General features: G+C 42.6%; 1 protein-coding gene and 1 pseudogene across 2 annotated transcripts in view; one reads left to right on the top strand and one right to left on the bottom strand.

Moving 5' to 3' along the window:
• The first annotated feature begins 5 nt into the window (after positions 1-5).
• Positions 6-123, top strand: LOC124556945 (annotated as a pseudogene).
• A 17,140-nt stretch (positions 124-17,263) lies between these two features.
• The window catches only part of LOC124555132 (MAM and LDL-receptor class A domain-containing protein 1-like), a 1,074,113-nt gene continuing 1,069,051 nt past the window's right edge, over positions 17,264-22,325 (bottom strand). For both annotated transcript variants that reach the window (XM_047128944.1, XM_047128945.1), the window contains one exon: positions 17,264-18,057. In XM_047128944.1, coding sequence (XP_046984900.1) covers positions 17,837-18,057 — 221 coding nt within the window. In that variant the 3' untranslated portion in view covers positions 17,264-17,836. The remainder of the gene's footprint in view (positions 18,058-22,325) is intronic.

The raw sequence follows: 22,325 nt of genomic DNA, 5'->3' as shown, positions 1-22,325 counted from the left end.
GGAGGGCCAACGGCCTTGCCGCAGTGGTAACACCGGTTCCCATCAGCTCACCGAAGTTAAGCGCTGTCGGGCTGGGCTAGCACTTGGATGGGTGAACATCCCGTCTGCCAAGCGCTGTTGGTAAGTGGGATGCACTCAGCCCTTATGAGACAAACTGAGGAGCTACTTGATTGAGAAGTAGCGGCTCTGGTCTCGGAAACTGACGTACGGCCGGGAAAGCGGTGTTCTTACCACATTCTCCTCCATATCCGTATCCAGTGACGCCTGTGGGCTGAGGATTACACGGCGGCCGGTCGGTACCGTTGAGCCTTCATGGACTATTCAGGAGGAGAACTTGAGGGCAAGCACACTCGTCGTAAAGATTCTATTCGACCACTTCTGGCCACTGTAAGGGAGAATCATCATATTGTGCACCAAGCACAGCGCAACCCCTTCACATCTGCACGTGCCATCCGAGAACAAGCAAATGACTCCCTTCAACACTCTGTGTCGTCCTGCACCAACGGTAGAAGACCAACAGCAGCAGAACCTGGGAATTACCGTCTCATGTGTAGGCTGCAATTAACACCACGACACAAAAGAATGTGTTTCGAGTGGTTCCGTGACCGGGAAGCATTTACTGCTGATGTATGACGTCACACTAGGTGCAGTGATGAATCATGGAGCTACATCACCCCGGAAGGCGATCGGCGACGAGCTGCGCGGGATTAGCCGAGCGGTTTAAGGCGCTGCAGTCATGGACTGTGCGGCTGGTCCGACGGAGGTTCGAGTACTCCCTCGGGCATGGGTGTGCGTGTTTGTCCTTAGGATAATTTAGGTTAAGTAGTGTGTAAGCTTAGTTACTGATGACCTTAGCAGTTAAGTCCCATAAAATTTCACACACGTTTGAACATTTTGATCGGCGACGAAAGTGGCGGCGACGTAGAGAAATGTTCTAACCTTCCGAAGGTTTGCAGAGATAAAACTGGGTTACTTTTGGCGTCATTTTGTGGGGAGCCATTGGAAATGACTTCAGGTCACGGGCGGTAGTTGCCGAGCGACCTCTTTCGGCACTACGGTATGTCACGGACATCCTGCAACAGTAACTCATTGCCTTTCTTCAACATTACAATGCTTGTCCACATATGACCTGCGTGAATGCTGTTGAGGTACTCCTTTGGGCATCAAGATCCACAGGTATGTACCTGATATAACATGCTTGGAACAAGCTACATCTCAGTGACAGGATCAAGGATATCAAGGACCAGTTACATCATTTTTCAGCCACCTTCTCTTGGTAGAGGATACGATGGTTTTATGACACCCTTCCCAACCGAATCAATGCATGCGTCCAGGCCAGATGAGATGCAACGTCATACTGATAAGTGGGCTCATACTGCCATGTTCTTCATACATTTTACTCAGTTACGTGATCATTTTTGGGTGCTTCACTTTTTTATTGGGCAGCACACTATCTGATTAAAAGCGCCGGGAAGCCCATACGTAGCTCGGAATTTACCACTAGATTCGACGTCAGGCGGGCCGTCAGTATAGAAGAAGGCAGCGAATACTGTGTTGTCAAAAGAGAAACCTTAACAACAGAATGGACAGGTCAAGAGAGCTCAGTCACAAAGAAAGCGGACTAATCATTGAATGTCACTTGAGCAGCAAATTCATCAAAGAGATTTAAATCTTCCTAAAGCTCCCCAAGTCGACTGTTGGTGATGTGACTGGGCAGTAGAAATGGGAAGGAAGAACAACAGCTAAACCAAGACCAAGCCTCTCGTACTGACACAAAGGGAACTCGAGCAATGCGGATGTTGGTTGGTAAATTCTCATGAAATCAGCGAAAGGAATCATTCGTTAGTTCCAAAATGTTACTAGCAGTCCAGCTATCACAATGATTGTGCTTAGAATGTTTAAAAGAATGGGGTACAATGGTCGACCAGCTTGCAATATGCCACACATTTTGCAATGCTAAGTGTCTTCTGAAGTATTGTAAAGTGAGAACCAGTGATCTGACGCGACGAATCACGTAACCTGCCGTAATGTGTGGTAATAACAGGACTTACGAAGGAGGTCCTGTTACCATGTGGGGGTGTTTTTCGTTGTTAGATTATGGTACCTTTCTGCGCTTCAGAAAACGCTGAGCGTGTGAAGATGAACACATTTTACAGCAGTATGTACTTCGCTCAGTTCTGAAACGATGATCGTTTGTATCAGTCGTAAAGCGGCATCTGTGAGGCAATGATTTGGGGGCAATACCATTCCTGAAAAGGACTGGCCTGTGCAGATTCCCGACCTGAACGCAGTGCAACACCTTTGGCATGAATTAAAACGTCGAATTCGCTCCACACTCCAGCATCCAACATCATTAACTTCTTCTAGTTTCGGTTCTTGATGATTAATGGGCTGCCATTTCGCGCAGACATTCAGACACTTTATTGAAATTGTTCCCAGCAGGGTTCAAGCGTATATATATATATATATATATATATATATATATATATATATATACAGGGTAGTCCATTGATCGTGACCGGGCCAAATATCTCACGAAATAAGCGTCAAACGAAAAAACTAAACTTGTCTAGGGAGAAGGGAGACTTGTGAAGGGAGAAACCAAATGGCGCTATGGTTGGCCCGCTAGATGGCGCTGCCATAGGTCAAACGGATATCAACTGCGTTTTTTTAAACAGGAACCCCCATTTTTTATTAGATATTCGTGTAGTAGGTAAGGAAATATGAATGTTTTTGTTGGACCACTTTTTTTACTTTGTGATAGATGGCGCTGTAATAGTCACAAACATAAGGCTCACAATTTTAGACGAACGGCTGGTAACAGGTAGGTTTCTTAAAATAAAATACAGAACGTAGGTACGTTTCAACATTTTATTTCGGTTGTTCCAATGTCATAGATTTCAAAGAACGCATGCTGTTACAGCGTGATTACCTGTAAATACCACATTCATCTACATCTACATCTACGTCCATACTCCGCAAGCCACCTGACGGTGTGTGGCGGAGGGTACCTTCAGTACCTCTATCGGTTCTCCCTTCTATTCCAGTCTCGTATTGTTCGTGGAAAGAAGGACTGTCGGTATGCCTCTGTGTGGGCTCTAATCTCTCTGGTTTTATCCTCATGGTCTCTTCGCGAGATATACGTAGGAGGGAGCAATATACTGCTTGACTCCTCGGTGAGGGTATGTTCTCGAAACTTCAATAAAAGCCCGTACCGAGCTACTGAGCGTCTCTCCTGCAGAGTCTTCCACTGGAGTTTATCTATCATCTCCGTAACGCTTTCGCGATTACTAAATGATCCTGTAACGAAGCGCGCTGCTCTCCGTTGGATCTTCTCTATCTCTTCTATCAACCCTATCTGGTACGGATCCCACACTGCTGAGCAGTATTCAAGCAGTGGGCGAACAAGCGTACTGTAACCTACTTCCTTTGTTTTCGGATTGCATTTCCTTAGGATTCTTCCAATGAATCTCAGTCTGGCATCTGCTTTACCGACGATCAACATTATATGATCATTCCATTTTAAATCACTCCTAATGCGTACTCCCAGATAATTTATGGTATTAACTGCTTCCAGTTGCTGACCTGCTATTTTGTAGCTAAATGATAAAGGATCTATCTTTCTGTATATTCGCAGCACATTACACTTGTCTACATTGAGATTCAATTGCCATTCCCTGCACCATGCGTCAATTCGCTGCAGATCCTCCTGCATTTCAATACAATTTTCCATTGTTACAACCTCTCGGTACACCACAGCATCATCTGCAAAAAGCCTCAGTGAACTTCCGATGTCATCCACCAGGTCATTTATGTATATTGTGAATAGCAACGGTCCTATGACACTCCCCTGCGGCACACCTGAAATCACTCTTACTTCGGAAGACTTCTCTCCATTGAGAATAACATGCTGCGTCCTGTTATCTAGGAACTCCTCAATCCAATCACACAATTGGTCTGATAGTCCATATGCTCTTACTTTGTTCATTAAACGACTGTGGGGAACTGTATCGAACGCCTTGCGGAAGTCAAGAAACACGGCATCTACCTGTGAACCCGTGTCTATGGCCCTCTGAGTCTCGTGGACGAATAGCGCGAGCTGGGTTTCACATGACCGTCTTTTTCGAAACCCATGCTGATTCCTACAGAGTAGATTTCTAGTCTCCAGAAAAGTCATTATACTCGAACACAATACGTGTTCCAAAATTCTGCAACTGATCGACGTTAGAGATATAGGCCTATAGTTCTGCACATCTGTTCGACGTCCCTTCTTGAAAACGGGGATGACCTGTGCCCTTTTCCAATCCTTTGGAACGCTACGCTCTTCTAGAGACCTACGGTACACCGCTGCAAGAAGGGGGGCAAGTTCCTTCGCGTACTCTGTGTAATATTGAACTGGTATCCCATCAGGTCCAGAGGCCTTTCCTCTTTTGAGCGATTTTAATTGTTTCTCTATCCCTCTGTCGTCTATTTCGATATCTACCATTTTGTCATCTGTGCGACAATCTAGAGAAGGAACTACAGTGCAATCTTCCTCTGTGAAACAACTTTGGAAAAAGACATTTAGTATTTCGGCCTTTAGTCTGTCATCCTCTGTTTCAGTACCATTTTGGTCACAGAGTGTCTGGACATTTTGTTTTGATCCACCTACCGCTTTGACATAAGACCAAAATTTCTTAGGATTTTCTGCCAAGTCAGTACATAGAACTTTACTTTCGAATTCATTGAACGCCTCTCGCATAGCCCTCCTCACACTACATTTCGCTTCGTGTAATTTTTGTTTGTCTGCAAGGCTTTGGCTATGTTTATGTTTGCTGTGAAGTTCCCTTTGCTTCCGCAGCAGTTTTCTAACTCGGTTGTTGTACCACGGTGGCTCTTTCCCATCTCTTACGATCTTGCTTGGCACATACTCATCTAACGCATAATGTACGACGGTTTTGAACTTCGTCCACTGATCCTCAACACTATCTGTGCTTGAGACAAAACTTTTGTGTTGAGCGAACAGGTACTCTGAAATCTGCTTTTTGTCACTTTTTCTAAACAGAAAAATCTTCCTACCCTTTTTAATATTCCCATTTACGGCTGAAATCATCGATGCCGTAACCGCTTTATGATCGCTGATTCCCTGTTCTGCGTTAACTTTTTCAAATAGTTCGGGTCTGTTTGTCACTAGAAGGTCTAATATGTTATCCCCACGAGTCGGTTCTCTGTTTAACTGCTCAAGGTAGTTTTCAGATAAAGCACTTAAAAAAATTTCACAGGATTCTTTGTCCCTGCCACCCGTTATGAACGTTTGAGTCTCCCAGTCTATATCTGGCAAATTAAAATCTCCACCCAGAACTATAACATGGTGGGGAAATAAATGCTCAAAATGATGTCCGTCAACCTCAATGCATTTGGCAATACGTGTAACGACATTCCTCTCAACAGCGAGTAGTTCGCCTTCCGTAATGTTCGCACATGCATTGACAATGCGCTGACACATGTTGTCAGGCGTTGTCGGTGGATCACGATAGCAAATATCCTTCAACTTTACTTACAGAAAGAAATCCCGGGACGTCAGAACCGGTGAACGTGCGGGCCATGCTATGGTGCTTCGACGACCAATCCACCTGTCATGAAATATGCTATTCAATACCACTTCAACCGCAAGCGAGCTATGTGCCGGACATCCATCATGTTGGAAGTACATCGCCATTCTGTCATGCAGTGAAACATCTTGTAGTAACATCGGTAGAACATTACGTAGGAAATCAGCATACATTGCACCATTTAGATTGGCATCGATAAAATGGGGGCCCATTATCTTTCCTCCCATAATGCCGCACCATACATTAACCCGCCAAGGTGGCTGATGTTCCACTTGTCGCAGCCATCGTGGATTTTCCGTTGCCCAATAGTGCATATTATGCTGGTTTACGTTACCGCTGTTGGTGAATGACGCTTCGTCACTGAATAGAACGCATGCAAGAAATCGGTCATCGTCCCGTAATTTCTCTTGTGCTCAGTGGCAGAACTGTACACGACGTTCAAAGTCGTCGCCATGGAATTCCTGCTGCATAGAAATATGGTACTGGTGCAATCGATGTTGATGGAGCATTCTCAACACCGACGTTTTTGAGATTCCCGATTCTCGGGCAATTTGTATGCTACTGATGTGCGGATTAGCCGCGACTGGAGCTAAAACGGCTACTTGGGCATCGTCATTTGTTTCAGGTCGTGGTTGACGTTTCACATGTGGCTGAACACTTCCTGTTTCCTTAAATAACGTAACTATTGGACGAACTCTCCGGACAGCCGGCCGAAGTGGCCGTGCGGTTAAAGGCGCTGCAGTCTGGAACCGCAAGACCGCTACGGTCGCAGGTTCGAATCCTGCCTCGGGCATGGATGTTTGTGATGTCCTTAGGTTAGTTAGGTTTAACTACTTCTAAGTCCTAGGGGACTAATGACCTCAGCAGTTGAGTGCCATAGTGCTCAGAGCCATTTTTGAACTGTCCGGACACTTGGATGATGTCGTCCAGGATACCGAGCATCATACATTGCACACGCACGTTGGACATTTTGATCACAATAGCCATACATCAACACGATATCGACCTTTTTCGCATTTGGCAAACGGTCCATTTTAACATGGGTAATGTATTACGAAGCAAATACCGTCCGCACTGGCGGAATGTTACGTGATACCACGTACTTATACTTTACGTAGTACACGAATATGTAATAAAAAATGGGGGTTCCTATTTTAAAAAACGCAGTTGATATCCGTCTGACCTATGGCAGCGCCATCTAGCGGGCCAACCATAGCGCAATCTGGTTTTCCCCTTCAAGCTACACGAGTTTCGTTTTTTGTAGTTTTTTCGCTTGATGCATATTTCGTGAGGTATTTGGCCCGGTTACTATCAGTGGACCACCCTGTATAAAGCATATGTCTGGTTTCTTGGGGAGATCAAGAGTGTAGCGGACTTTAAGGATGTGAATACCCTCTGTGCTGACGAACAGGTCGAGACATGGGTACTGAATAGCAGCCACTTAAATAACTGGATCCGTCGTTAACGGTGGAAATAATGGTTCTGTTATGTTACTACCACCGGAGATTGCGTAGGTGGTAAAACAACGAAGTGCACGATATGGGGACTCAAAGACAAAGATGACATTGTGGTGGATGAGGAAGAGTATGGGAATAAAACTGATGTAACTAACATGTCCACGATGATGCAAACCGAGGTATATAATTTATGTATGAGTTTGACGTAGTACATTTTGAATTACAGGATGAGGCAGAACTCAATGGAAACACTTTCAAAGCTTGTTCAGGAATACATTCTGGGTACTTTGGTATAAGAGACCCACGGTCTCTGGCAGCTCATTGTAGAATTATTGCATTTCGTTTGGATTCTTGCCCTATAACTTTTTTCTGAGTTGCACTGAAAAATAGCGCATAAAAGCGCAAGCGTCGATGGTTGTGCCTTGTGCCTTGTTTCCATTCACTCACGGTACCTGCTGTTGACTTTAGGAATGCCTTCCTTACCTCGTTGTGTTCACGTTTGCATTCAGTACTGCTCGATACTGTCTAGGGTTTCGTTTTCTGGCAGTGTTAGTTGTGCGTTAACAGTGAGTCACAGTATTGCTATAGATAGTGTTCCGGCGTAACGTCCAGCACCGTCACGAAGGTCAAGAACGGAAGAGCAGAGGGGGCTGTGAGACGACGTCAGCCAATAGTACACTCTCTAGGACGACAACCGAGACAGGAGTGACCACTGGTATAGATATGTTAGACATTTCAGGATTTAAGCTAGCTTCCTACTTCTGCAGAGTAGATATGGATGGAGTAGGAGTTGCTACATTTATTAAAAATTGCCATAAATTCAAGAACATTGACATTCATAAATTCTGTTTAGAGCAGCATCTAGAAGCATGTGCAACAGAAGTAGGGTTCCATAACAGATCCTATATAATAGTAACTATTTACCGAGCACCTGCAGGAAATTATAATCTATTCATAAATCATCTAGAAGCTCTTTTGGGTTATTTAACAGTAAGAAACAAAGAAATTTTGATTGCTGGTGACTTTAATACAGATTTTCTAATTCAATCTTCCAGTAAACATTTACTGCAGTTAGTAATGTTGTTTTTCAATCTAACTCACACTGTAAACTTTCCAACTAGGATCACAAAATCCTCAAGGACAGCCATTGATAACATTTTTATAGACAAATCAAAGGAACAAAATCATATCATAAAACCTGTAATAAATGGACTATCAGATCATGACATGCAGCTCCTTGTTTTAGATGTAAATTCTAAGCAGGTTATCAAGACTGCTAAATCTGAGTACAGAAGAGTATTCAATCAACCAAAAATTGAGTGTTTTAGAAAACTGCTCAAAGATATGAACTGGAAAGATGTTTATAGTGCTCATGACATGAATGAAAAATATAACACATTCATGAACAATGTCAGTACCATGTTTGAAAACTGTTTTCCTCTAAAAGTTACTCAAATTAAACAGAAGTCTATAATAAAACCATGGATCACACAAGCAATAAAGATTTCCTGTAAGACAAAAAGGAAAATGTATCTGTCGACCAAAAAAAACTCCAATGCTGATGATTTAGCTAAATACAAGGAATACTGTAAAATATTAAAAAAGTAATTCAGACATCTAAACAAATACACTATGAGAAGAAGATAGCAATGTCAGGGAACAAAATAAAAACAATATGGGATATAGTGAAAGAGGAGACTGGTAGAACCAGAAAGGAACAGGAGCAAATAGCACTAAGGGTAGATGACACATTAGTAACCGATGGGCATAGTGTGGCAAATCTATTTAACAAGTACTTTATATCTGTTACTGATAGAATGGGATTGTCAGGATCAGTAAATAATGCCCCTGAATATCTGAAAGTAGCCTTTACAAATAGCTTCAGGTACATGAATATGTCACTCAGTTCACAAAAAGAAATAACTTCCATAATAAAATCTTTAAAAACAAAGCATTCTAGTGGTTATGATGAAATATCAACAAAGTTAATTAAGGCATGTTCTTGTGAGTTTAGTACAATTCTAAGTCACCTGTGTAACCAGTCAATTATAACTGAGACATTTCCTGACTGGATGAAATATGCAGATGTTAAGCCTCTATTCAAGAAAGGGGATAAAGAGATGCCATCAAACTACAGACCGATTTCACTTTGGCCAGCATTCTCAAAAATTTTAGAAAAAGTAATGTACAGGCACCTTCTTAACCATCTGACCACAAATAACATATTATCAAGAACACAGTTTGGATTTCTGAAGGGTTCTGATATCGAAAAGGCTATTTATACCTACAGTGAAAATGTACTTAATTCATTAAATAACAAGTTACAAGCAGCAGGAATTTTCTGTGATTTGTCAAAGGCATTCGATTGTGTAAACCACAACATCCTTTTAAATAAATTAGAATTCTATGGTGTCACGGGCAGTGCTGCAAAATGGTTCAAGTCATACCCCGCTAACAGGAAACAAAGGGTGTCAGTGCAAGGGACTAGTGAATTAAGTCATCAGTCATCATCAGAATGGGAAGAAATTACATGTGGTGTCCCACAAGGATCCATCTTAGGGCCATTGCTTTTTCTTGTGTACATTAATGATCTCTCATCAGTTACACTGCCAGAAGCAGAGTTCGCTTTGTTTGCAGATGACACAAGTATTGCAATAAATAGTATGTCGAGTGTAGTTCTAGAAAGATCTGCTAATGGTATTTTCATGGATATTAATAAATGGTTTAAATCCAACTCACTGACATTAAACTTCGAAAAGACTCACTATATGCAATTCAGAACCTGTAAGAGGTTTCCACCCAGCATATGCATAAAGTACGAAGAAGAGCAGATAGAAGAGGTTGACAGTCTTAAATTCCTGGGATTACAACTTGATAATAAATTCAGTTGGGAGGAGCACACCACAGAACTGCAGAAACGCCTTAACAAATCTGTATTTGCAATTCGAGTGTTAGCAGACATAGGCGACATAAAAGTGAAAAAGCTTGGATACTTTGCCTACTTTCATTCCATAATGTCATATGGTATAATATTTTGGGGTAACTCTTCAAGTCAAACAAAAGTTTTCAGAGTCCAAAAGCGTGTAATACGTATTATTTGTGGAGTAAACTCACGGACGTCTTGTAGAAACCTCTTCAAAGAACGGGGTATACTAACTACTGCCTCTCAGTATATTTTCTCCTTAATGAAATTTGTCCTAAATAATATACCTCTTTTTCCAAAAAACAGCTCAGTTCGTACGTACAATACCAGGAACAAAAATGATCTGCACAAGGACTTAAAAGCACTTACTTTAGTTCAAAAGGGGGTCCACTACTCAGGAACACTCATCTTAAATAATTTGCCAGCAAACATAAAAAATTTAGGTACAAATAAAGATCAGTTTAAAAGGAGCCTGAAAGACTTACTAGTGGCCAACTCCTCCTTCTCCATTGACGAATTTTTTAATAGAAACAAATGATGTGTTGTATATATTCATAGTATTAGTATTGTTATTTCAGCTTAAAAAAAAAGTGACATGTTCCACATCCACGAGGATCTCCTCAACACGGATCTATGGAACGAAAAACTAATCTAATCTAATCTCTAATCCTCTACACGAAGAGAATGTTAGCGCCGCTCCGTCTGGCCCCGTCTGAGTTGGAGACTAGCCGTCCTCCGAAAGCTACAGCAGTGACTTATGAACTCTATTGTGTTGTTTGTATTGGTACTGTCTGCATGTCGCGTTTGGTTTGCGACACACCTTTTTGAATACGCAAAGTTAAGTATTGTCATTTATCTTACTGTAATAAACTTTATTAATACGATTTGCTTGAATTGTTGTCTAGCGATTCGAGAAAGCAGGTTTCCTAGTCACCCTATATTAGACGAGTGGGCAGAAAACAACAGATAGATATACTGATGAAGAGTTGTCCATATGCAACTCGTCTACTGGTTCACTCAATGCAGTGGAACAAGGGCACCAGGGGGCTGTACTGAGCTGTTCTCGCATCAACGGCAGCCTGCGACTTCCCGGGTTTCTTACTCTTCTTACACGCTCAGTTTAATGTGAGTTAGCAATAACAATCAGTATTTGGCTATGTGCGGCTTTGATTGAAAACGTAGCTCAGTGATGTCGTAGTGCCGAGCCATAAATTTCTGCTTTACGCCAAAGAACTAAGATAGCTAAATAATCGGTACTAAACTGTGATCTTATGGTCTAATAATTTGAGCAAAGGTAAGTTAAACCAATTTAATAATAATAAATTGCAGTTATGAGCAATGACCAGGTCTAGCGGTTCTAGACGCTCAGTCCGGAACCGCGCGACCGCTACGGTCGCAGGTTCGAATCCTGCCTCGGGCATGGATGTGTGTGATGTCCTTAGGTTAGTTAGGTTTAAGTAGTTCTAAGTTCTAGGGGACTGATGACCACAGATGTTAAGTCCCATAGTGCTCAGAGCCACAGCAGGACATCAAAGTAAAACTTTACTACCGTCTCCTCCGATGGCCCATACGGAAGTGTCCTCGTTTCTGCCTTGCACCCAATAGCCCTTCCAGTCGCAGCGTTCTCCAGCGACCTACTGCTCCCGCCAGTGAGACTTTAGGAACTCCCACCAAAAGCACGACTTTCACACATTGTCATAAAATGCACAAAATGGACCATCATTTTAATACTAGAAATCCTTCAAACTGGACACCTGTTAAAGGCTACTAGCTAACATCTCCAATGATACTAAAGAAAATAATGTCTAATATTTGAAATGTTTGTGGAAATGTTATTAGTTTCGCTGTAATTTCTAAGTTTTATTTTTTTATTTATAAAATTGTGGTTGACATTTGATTAGATGCATCGCACTGCGTTGATGTGTATATATATATATATACACATATATATACAGGGTGAAGCGAAATTCGCGCACTCGGACTTCGCAGCGCGACTCCTCACATGCCGGCGATAAATAAAAGTCTCTCACAAAATTTCGTCCGGCGAGGCGAGTAAATCCGGCAGAAAAGGATGTAAGAGAGTGGCAAACCGGCAACGCTGTAACCACATGTATGGTAACTATTTCTGTCAGCACGTAACAGTCATGATGTACAGCTGGTGTAGTGAATAGAGTTTTAGGTTAGCATGCAACAGGTCGATGGTTCTACCCCTGAGTGAGGCATGTTTCTTATTTGGTAAATGTAGTCCAGGCGGTACGGTATCTGGCATTTTAATCGTCAACAACGTTTGCAGCGGGTCCTCTAGAAAACATTTGCACTTACATACTACAATCGTAGAAAGGGAAGATTAGTCAGCTTTGAAAGAGGCCCTTTTCACATCGTGGGCGTGAATTTATTCGCACCACTTCATCCACTAGATGCGAAACCTGTTTTCTTTGTGCTCTCCTCCAGTCGTCCCATGGATTGGTAACAACTATTATTCTTGCCTCGTTCAGGTGCATTACATTTCGTTAGGGCCTTATGTTACCAGTAGGACCAGCAACGTGCTTTGCGAATAATGTCCAAACTCGGTTACTATTTGTATGTGTTAACACCATGGTCCCACTAATTAGCCTTTCAGCATTGAGTCTCGTAACCGCATGTTGTTTAGTACGTATCTCAATGCATTATTATTATTATTATTATTTTTACAATCGTATTGACCAACTAGGATCGCGTTAACAACTTCAGTTGCTCTTCTTCCTTTGTTGTCGTTTCCTATTTTTCCAGTATTCCCTAATTTTCTCCCCATGAAGTCTCTTCCTTTCTTCTGTCCATGTTGTCCCCGACTTTTTATTCCTTCTGCTTTGAAAGACTTCCAAATTTAGTATTTTATTTTTAAAACGGTTTCTTTCTGCTATTTCTGATTCTTTGATGTTGTTTCTTTCTAGCTCTTACTTCTGTAATTCATGCTATTGTCGATTTCTTCTTCCAGAAATATAGGAGTATTTGTTTTGTTAGTCTATTTCCATCCATTCGGAAGAGTTGTCCGAAAAAGGTAAATCTTCATTAGGCCGTTCCTTCAGATATTTTATTTTTATTTTTGTAGATCTCCTCATTACTTCTTATTTTCCAACCATCTACAGTTTTTATTGCACTCATTATTTCTCTGTTAATCCTTTTTTCGGTGCCTCTGGCTTGTCCATCTTATAGTTCGCCGTTAGGCATTCAAATCCATATAAACATTCTGGTCGTACCACTGTGGTGTAGTGTTTTAGTTTTGTTTTTCTAGATGTACATTTCTTGTTGTAAACATTTTTGGTTAAACCGCATGCTCTTTCCGTTTTGTTAATTCTTACTTCTATTGAAGATCTTTCTAGTCCATTCTGTTGTATAGTTTCTCCAAGATATTTAAATTTATTTACTCACTCTATTTTACCGATTTGTGTTTCTGTTAATTTTGGCGCATTTTTTATATTTGTCATGAATTTTGTTTTTTCAGCTCAAATTTTGAGACCAGTTCTGTTTGCTATTTTTTGCAGAAGGTATTTGAACAACAGCTTCTGTCAGGTTTTCTGAAAGCATTGCAAAATCATCGGCAAAAGCATAGCAATTTACCTTAATTCAACTTGTTTTCCTTCCCAGAGTTATTGGTTCAATTTTGTGATTTTTTAGCTCCGAATTCCAGATCCTTACAATTTTTTCTAGATCACAATTAAACAGTAAAGGTGATAAACCATCACCTAGCCTAACATCAGTTTTTATTTCAAATAGCTGAGATACTTCTCCCATAAATTTGACTTTAGACATTGTAACTGTTAGTGTTTCACGAATTGTGTTTGCTAATTTTGATTTAACACTAAATTCTCTAATGACCCTACCTATTGTTTCTCTGTCTATACAATCAAATGATTTCTTGAAATCAATAAATGACACTAATATTGGTTTGCTGGTTAACATTCTATGGCGAATTATTGACTTTAAGTTAAAAAAATTGTTCTGCACAGGATCTTCCCTTTCGAAAACCATCCTAATATTCTCCCAGCTGTTTGTCTAAAGTATCTTCCACTCTGTTCAGGAAATTTTTGATAATATATTGTATACCACTGGCAGAAGTGGCACTCCTCTATAACTATTGACATTTTGTTTGTCTCCCTTTTAATGTAGCGGGTGAATTAATGTCGTTTTCCATTCAACTGGCACCTTTTCGGTTTTCCAAACGTTCTCAAAAAGCTGCTGTAGATCCTTTATGATTTTTGGTTCTGACCACTTCAATGATTCTGCTGTAATGGAGTCTTCCCCACTTGCTTTATTGTTTTGGAGTGTTTTGATGGCTTTATGAATTTCTAGATCTGTTGGTGGGAAATCTTCCTCTACATTTTGAGGTGTCACTGGAAATTCTAATTTATCTGTGGGAACTGGACAATTTAACTGCTATTCAAAAACTTTTGCTAAAATTTCACTATTTTCTTTGTTATTTAATCTCATTTTGCCATGTTCAAAAATGGTTCAAATGGCTCTGAGCACTAAGGGACTTAACTGCTGAGGTCATCAGTCCCCTAGAACTTAGAACTACTTAAACCTAACTAACCTAAGAACTTCACACACACCCATGCCCGAGGCAGGATTCGAACCTGCGACCGTACCGGTCGCGCGGTGCCAGACTATGGCGCCTAGAACCGCACGGCCAGTCCGGCCGGCTTGCCATTTTCATCTTTGAAACAAATACTTGGTGCCTGATATCCTTTAGGTGTGTGTTTAAAAGTTTGGTAAAAATTTCTAGTATTATTTTTGGTAAAATTTTCTTCTATTTCAATGGGCTGAGAATTTTCAAAGTTTTATTTTTATTAATATTATTATTCTGTCTATTGGATTGTGGAAACATCACGTCTATTACCATTAGGGGAACAGTGTTTATTCGAAACCGAACATTTCGCAGTCAGAGGTGTCAGGATGAATCTTGCAGAGCAATATCTGTCAGAGGGGTAATGCACGTTAGGTGAAACAACACACAGCACTGACGGCGTGTTTAAACTGTATGCGCTGTCCCAGACATTGACTAGTTGCGAGCGGAGTAATGCGCCCGAGACAGAATCCAGCGTACATGCGTACACGTATCGAATTTTCTCATTGTAAACCTCTAAACCAATGTGGCAGACGTATGGCATACATAGACGATGAATATGTGGATATGCTTCCGGTCCTTGGTGCATCTGATAACTGGGCTGGGGTTACCGCTCGTGAATATGCAGCTAGATATCCTCGTCAACGCCATCCAGATAAAAATGTGTTTCGTCATCTGGAGCTGCGCCTTCGGGAGTCAGGTTCTCTCCTTCCACCATCGCGTGACAGAGGTCGTCCACAGGACTCCGTACTCCAGCTATTGAGGAAACTATTCTGGAGGTCATACACCAAGAAGCTCAACGAAGTACACGTAGCGTAGCAAGGCAGTTGCGTGTCTCACAACGCATGGTCGTTAAAGTGCTGCACAAGCGTGGGCTGCACCTGTATCATTATGCTTTCACACCACACCTGCATCCTGCAGATCACCATCAGCGGATGCAGTTCTGTTAATGATTACAGCAACAACAGAAAGCCAACGATACTTTGTGAACACTGTAATATGGCCGGATGAAGCAGCGTTCACTCATGTGGGGGCCTTCAATATGCACAACGCCCACCAGTGGTGTGAGGTTAATCCGCACGTCACCCGCGACCATGGATATCAAGTTCACTTTGGTATCAACGTCTGGGCCGGAATATGGGGCGACAGGTGTTTGGGTCCCCACACATTGCCTGACCGGTTGACTGCACGAAGGTATCACGCATCCTCTCAAACTATCTGCCTGATGCCCTGGACGATGTTCCACTACATGTTCGGCAGAGAATGTGGTTCCAACATGATAGTGCACCTCCACACTCTGGAATTAATGTGCGACAATATTTGGACAGAACATTTCCAGGGAAATGGCTTGGACGTGGAGGTCCAGTTGTATGGCTGCCGCGTTCACCTGCGAAGGGTCCAGAGCTCTATGATCCGGCGGGCTGCGCAATGTTTGGACGTGCAGGGAGGTCGCTTTGAGCATCTGTTGTTCTGAGGGCAACGTATTGTGTTGTGAAGGTCACGCGGTCATTAATATGGACATTATAATTGTCACTGCTAATGTGCGCCATCTGAGTGCTCATATTACATGTAGTATAAATGACAAGTAGATGTTGTGGTTTGTACTACGCTGCCGTCTTTGGCATCTCGAAATAGATATTGTTTTTGTATTTATTCCGTCCTATGACAGTTCATTTGTTTCAACTGTCTATTTCTTATTTGTGTAACCACGTATTTGCTATGTACAGCGTTATAAAATGAGGTAAATTTATGAAAAAAATGCGCCTTAGCTCAGGATCGAATCCTCGACATGCTGCATGCTGACCCAAAACTCTACCCACTGCACAGCATGAATTATAAGTACTGACAGAGATAGTTACCATACATGTGGTTACGGTGTTGCCAGATTGCCACTCTTTAACGTCCTTTTTCTGCCGGATGTACTCATCGGACGAAATTTTGTGATAGACATTTTTATTATCTCTGGCATTTGAGGAATCGCGCTGCGAAGGCCGAGTGTGCGAATTTCGCTTCACCATATATATATATATATAATGTGTGTCTGTGTAAGAGGTAAATGTAACTGGACACTGGTAAGAATTTAAGACTTACAAAAGACGGATATTCTTAAATACAATTATGATCTGCAGTGATTCAAGGAAAAATGGTAGAGCAAATCCAAGCATATCAAAATGATCAACGCAGTATATACGAGTATATAGTTTGACATTACTCTCCCGCCCTTCCAATCCATGCTGTGTGTTGATCATCACGAAAAAGAACATTCATTTCTTACACACCGGATGCAGCATCGTCGTCTACATTGCAGTACAAACCACATCACTGCACATTTTGCACAGAAACACCAAGGTTGCGAATAATTGTTTGTCAAGTTCATACTTTTTCTTTTTAAATATTTAAAAAAAAACTGTTTTTACATTTTAAATGACTATACACTGAGGAACAGAAAATGGCTACTTCCACTCAGTTCCCCCCCCCCCCCCCTCTCCCCCACACCTCCTAGAAGGCTATGCATTTACAATTCGAAAGGGAACTTTGTTGTGTTGTTGCGTAGTATGTTTCACGATCCTTGTGAACCACTTTTTACTGTAAGTATTGCATGACACTCAGTGATTAACTGAAGCTGCCTGATAGATATTAGGGATGTAATAGGTGTAGTTTTAAAAGAGGTACCAGTGTAAGAGGTAAATACATCGTTATTACTGTTTATTTACATATCAAATCACACTTTTGACATAATTAAAACAATACATTACTACATTCAGAACTGTGGTAACCGAATCAGCGATACTAGTATTACAGACTTGCAATTTTCAATTAACTACAGTTATGATGTTCTACAAGATCACTGTGTGTGTGTGCAGCAGAAATACTTTCAGAGTTCATGTACTTCAATGCTTCATGATACTGTTCAGTTCTGAAGCTTACAATATCTTGAATGTACTTGAATTGGGGGTGAATAAGTTCGTTCATTGTACCTGAGTAACGTAGCCACAAACCAAAAGTCGATATTGGTTCTGTTCTGGTCATGAACCATCCACTGCATGTACGTAATTAATTAATTCCTAGAAAATCGAGCCCTTACATCTCTTTAACATTATTACATTGTCGACTCAGTCACAATAAAACTCTTTCTCGAAGAAACATGTTGAACATAAAAGTCTGGTGCATATTTTTCAAGTGCGCTTCGACTTCGCCAGAGAAGCTGCAGGTAGGGAACGAAACTGTCGGTAAAAGCCCATGGTGCTGCAACCACTGGCGATCACGCGTCATCGTCAGCCGGCCTCGCCATGTTGAAGTCGAGGATCTCGTCCGAAGTGAGGTAGCGAACATCGGAGTCTTCCGCCACATTCCTCTGCCTTCTCAGTCTTAGCCTTTTCTTCACGACGAAGAATGCGACGACGGAGAGCAGCGCTGCCAGTATTACGGCAACCACAATGCCGATAGTCTTGGCAGATGGGCCGCTCGGAGGGGCTGCCTTAACTGGAAAGTGAGATAACGGGTGCGTTAATTCCAAAAACCTAATGTCGTTAAAAAAGTTAAGCTTTAAAGTGCATTTGACATATAAATGCACTACCAGTGGGAGCACCAATAAAGTGACTGCGAGAAATATCAACAGCTACATTCATGATATACAATTATGAAAAAATTGCGATACAAATAATAATTAATGTCGAATAATGAAATTTCGAGAATACATTTATCTAGGTAAGTGAAGAACATTGCAAGATCATAGGTTAATGCAAGCGCGAAATATGCCATTGCAAATGGGAAATTCTGGTACATTAATAACCGGTGTAACCGCCAGAGTTGAATGCAAGCATGCAAACTTGCATGCATTGTGTTGTACAGGGGCCGAGTGTCGGGTTGTGGTATGGAGTTTCATGCCTGTTGCACTTGGTCAGTCAATACACGGATGGTTAATGCCGTATGTGGATGGTCTTGGAGTTGTCATCCGGTGATGTCTCATATGTGCTATATTGGAAACAGATTTGATATTCGAGAAAAAAAAATGGTTCAAATGGCTCTGAGCACTATGCGACTTAACTTCTGAGGTCATCAGTCGCCTAGAACTTAGAACTAATTAAACCTAACTAACCTAAGGACATCACACACATCCATGCCCGAGGTAGGATTCGAACCTGCAACCGTAGCGGTCGCCCGGTTCCAGACTGTAGCGCCTAGAACCGCAAGGCCACTTCGGCCGGCGATATTCGAGGACAAGGCTGTAGTAACCAAAACCAACTGCGGGAACGCCTTGGGCTGTGGATCGGAGCCGCCAGGCGGGGAAGCCGCCGGCGTTGGAGCACGCACCACCGGGTAAACACAGGACGAGTCGGACGACAGACCAACGACAACTGACAACAACCGACCACGACCGACTATGACCAACACAACAAGGAAGAGATAAACAACGGAGGCTTGTGTAAACCACAACACCAAACACCAACAGTAAATCCACTCAGAACCAGAGCCAGGCAAATGTCAACAACGAGCAACGACCAGAACGCAGTACCGCCGAGATAGAAACGAAATCCATAGCGAGTACCAGACTGACTGGACTAGGTTTTTTTTTTTCTTTATTGTATTTCAATTCCCCATCGGGGCGGGCTGGCAGCAGCATATGCGCTGCTCGTCAGCCGAAAGACATAGAACAAAACAATAGAAGACATTTAAAAACAGCAAAGGAGAGAATAAGGTGAACATAGATGTAAAAAAGGGGAACATCATGGAAGGCAATAGACAAAAAACGGGGTGATTGTAAAATGGAGATAAAAAACAGTGTAAAAGTAGCACACACAAAAAGCCACGCACTGCGACGATTAAAAGAACACAAGGCACAGTATGACTAGAGCATAAAGGTATCGACGGATGGCGTAGCACATAACGTAACACTGACGGCGAACCTCAAGGCAGTACACAATTAAAATCACACCTCTTGATGCACAGGAGAAACAGCACTAAGCACAACACTGATGTGGCACACTGATCATGATCAATACAGAGGATCTGCCAGGCGCTAGGAGATGAGGGAGACCTGAAGAAGGGAGGGAGGGGAAGAGATGGGGGAGATGAGCGGGGGGCGCGCTGAAGAGGGCCAGGTAGGGAGGGATGTGGGAAGGAAAGAGGCAAGTATGGGGTGCAGGGTCTCAGGGGTGGGGGGGATGGAGGAAAATCCGCTATGAGAGAAGGAGGGTTGGACTAGGGCAGAGCGGGTCCCTATATACGAAACCGGAGAGAGCGGCTATCGGCCGCTGTCTGTACGTGGCGTAGCGGTGGCTGCGCAAGAGCCGCTGCGCGGAATAGCCACCGCGGAGGCGGATCCCTCTATGGACTGACCACGTCCATTTGTTCTGGTGCGTGTTCGACTTCCGCGGCGGTAGGTACTAGAAAGGCAACATGTTGACACTGTAGAGCATGTTGGGTTACAACAGCGACATGTGGGCAAGGGTTATCCTGTTGGAAAACACTCCCTGGAATGCTATTCACTAATGGCAGCACAACAGGTCGAGTAACCAGACTGACGTACAGATTTTCAATCAGGGTGTGTGGGATAACCACAAGAGTGCTCCTGCTGTCACACGAAATCGCACTCCAGTCCATAAATCCAGTGTGACTCAACTGGCCTCCTTCTAACCAACACAAGGCCAACACTGGCACCGAGGCAGAGCCAGCTATCAACAGAATATACAACAGACCTCCACCCTGCCCTTCAATGAGCTCTCGCTTGACACCACTGAAGTAGGAAATGGCGGAGGTTTGGGATCAGTGGAATGCACGCTACATGGCGTCTGACTCAGAGCTATCCTTCAGGTAACCGATTTGTAACAGTTCGTTGTGTCACTGTGGTGCCAACTGCTGCCCAAATTGCTGCTGCAGATGCAGTACAATGAGACAGAGCCATACTGCCACGTGATCGTCCGGAACCCGGTCTTCTTGCGACCCTACATTCCCGTGACCACCGCTGGCAGCACTCAAGTACAGTGCCTACGTTCCTGCCAGGTCTTTCTACAGTATTACAGAAGTAACGTCCGGCTTCTCGAAGCCCTATTACACGACCTCGTTCAAACTCAGTGAGGTGTTGGTAGTGACGTCTTTGTCGTCATGAAGACATTCTTGACTAACGCCACCTCACCACGTTCATTGTCAAAGGTAAGTAACGTTCACGACCGTTACTCCGTGTATTTAAACCAAACATGATTTGTATCCTCATAGTGGCGCTATTAGCACCACTCTTATGCGACCAGAGCGAAATTTGAGTGGGCATCATCTTTCAGATGCAGAAACCCGCCTACCAACTTTCGTTTATGTTGCACAGAAAATTTGTGGTAAAGCACTATGGGACCAACACAGCCTCGTGATGCCAATTGAGGAGCTATTCGACCGAATAGTAGCGGCTCCGGTCAAAGGAAACCATCATAACGACCGGGAGAGCGGTGTGCTGACCACACGTCCCTCCTATCCGCATCCTCAGCTGAGGATGACACGGCGGTCGGATGGTCCCGATGGGTCACTTGTGGCCTGAAGACGTTGTGCTTACTATGGGCGCAAGCTGCTGACATCATCAAAATGGTTCAAATGGCTCTGAGCACTATGGGACTTAACATCTGAGGTCATCAGTCCCCTAGAACTTAGAACTACTTAAACCTAACTAACCTAACGACATCACACATATCCATGCCCGAGGCAGGATTCGAATCTGCGACCGTAGCGGTCGCGCGGTTCCAGACACTGACATCATCGGTCCCTAGGATTACACACTATTGAAACTAACTTACGCTAAGGATAACACACACGCCCACGCCCGAAGGAGGACTCGAACCTCTGACGGGAGGAGTCGCGCGAACCGTGAGAAGACGCCTCAGATCGTATGTCGCACAACTCCTTCTTGGACTTTTGACTTCTTTTTCGTCAGTGTGCTATGCATTTTGCGGTCGGTCGAAAGTTGAAATCGTTAATTCACATGGAGTTGACTCAAGAATTTTTCGTATTAACGTGCTACAGTTATTCCTTAAGATTTAGACTTAGGGGGAGGAAACATTTGACACTGTGTTAATGTTGCCTGCGAGCCCTTGAGTTGTATCGTCTCCGTATTTTTGAAGACAAAAAAGGCAAGACGCACCTACAGTGCGTGATTGTGGAGGATAACAACAGGAATACCTTAGTAGCTTCAGTTTTTCACTTATAATGGTATGATACTAGAAAGGCAAATGCACTAACAGACATAAAAACACTTTTTGTTCAGATATGTGTTATCATTGGAAGAAGTGACAAAAAAAATATTCCGTCAGCGATAACCAACTTTGGACAAAGAAGATAATCGTTAAATAGTGTCTGATGAAGTAAATTAAACTAATACAGTGGAACCGCTGTATAAAGCTGTGTTTGGTTGTCTTCAGCAGACGTCGGAATAGTTATGACAGCTAAATACAAAATAAGCATCTGCGTTGTACATGAAGCGATGAATAGGTTACGAAGCTACATAATGTCTTCTTCTGTTGTGCAAATTCAGGGCGGTCTATTCTATACTGGCATGTACGGACAATTTTATGAATGAGAATTTTCTACAAAGTAATCTATGTAAAAGAAAGTAAAAAAAAAAACGTAGAGTACATGGAGTAATATTTTATGTGATACTCCAGCGTGAGTTTATACGCAAATGGGCATTCTTACGATCCTCCGTACGAAAAATGGTCATGTTGAAAGCTTTGGATACAAATCCTCTGGCCATCATACGTAAGTTATTTGGT

Source organism: Schistocerca americana, chromosome X (genome assembly GCF_021461395.2).
Source record: "Schistocerca americana isolate TAMUIC-IGC-003095 chromosome X, iqSchAmer2.1, whole genome shotgun sequence".
In the NCBI taxonomy this organism is placed as follows: Eukaryota; Metazoa; Arthropoda; class Insecta; order Orthoptera; family Acrididae; genus Schistocerca; species Schistocerca americana.
The sequence above is the reverse complement of the archived record's forward strand: the minus strand, read 5'-3'. Positions and strand labels throughout refer to the sequence as shown.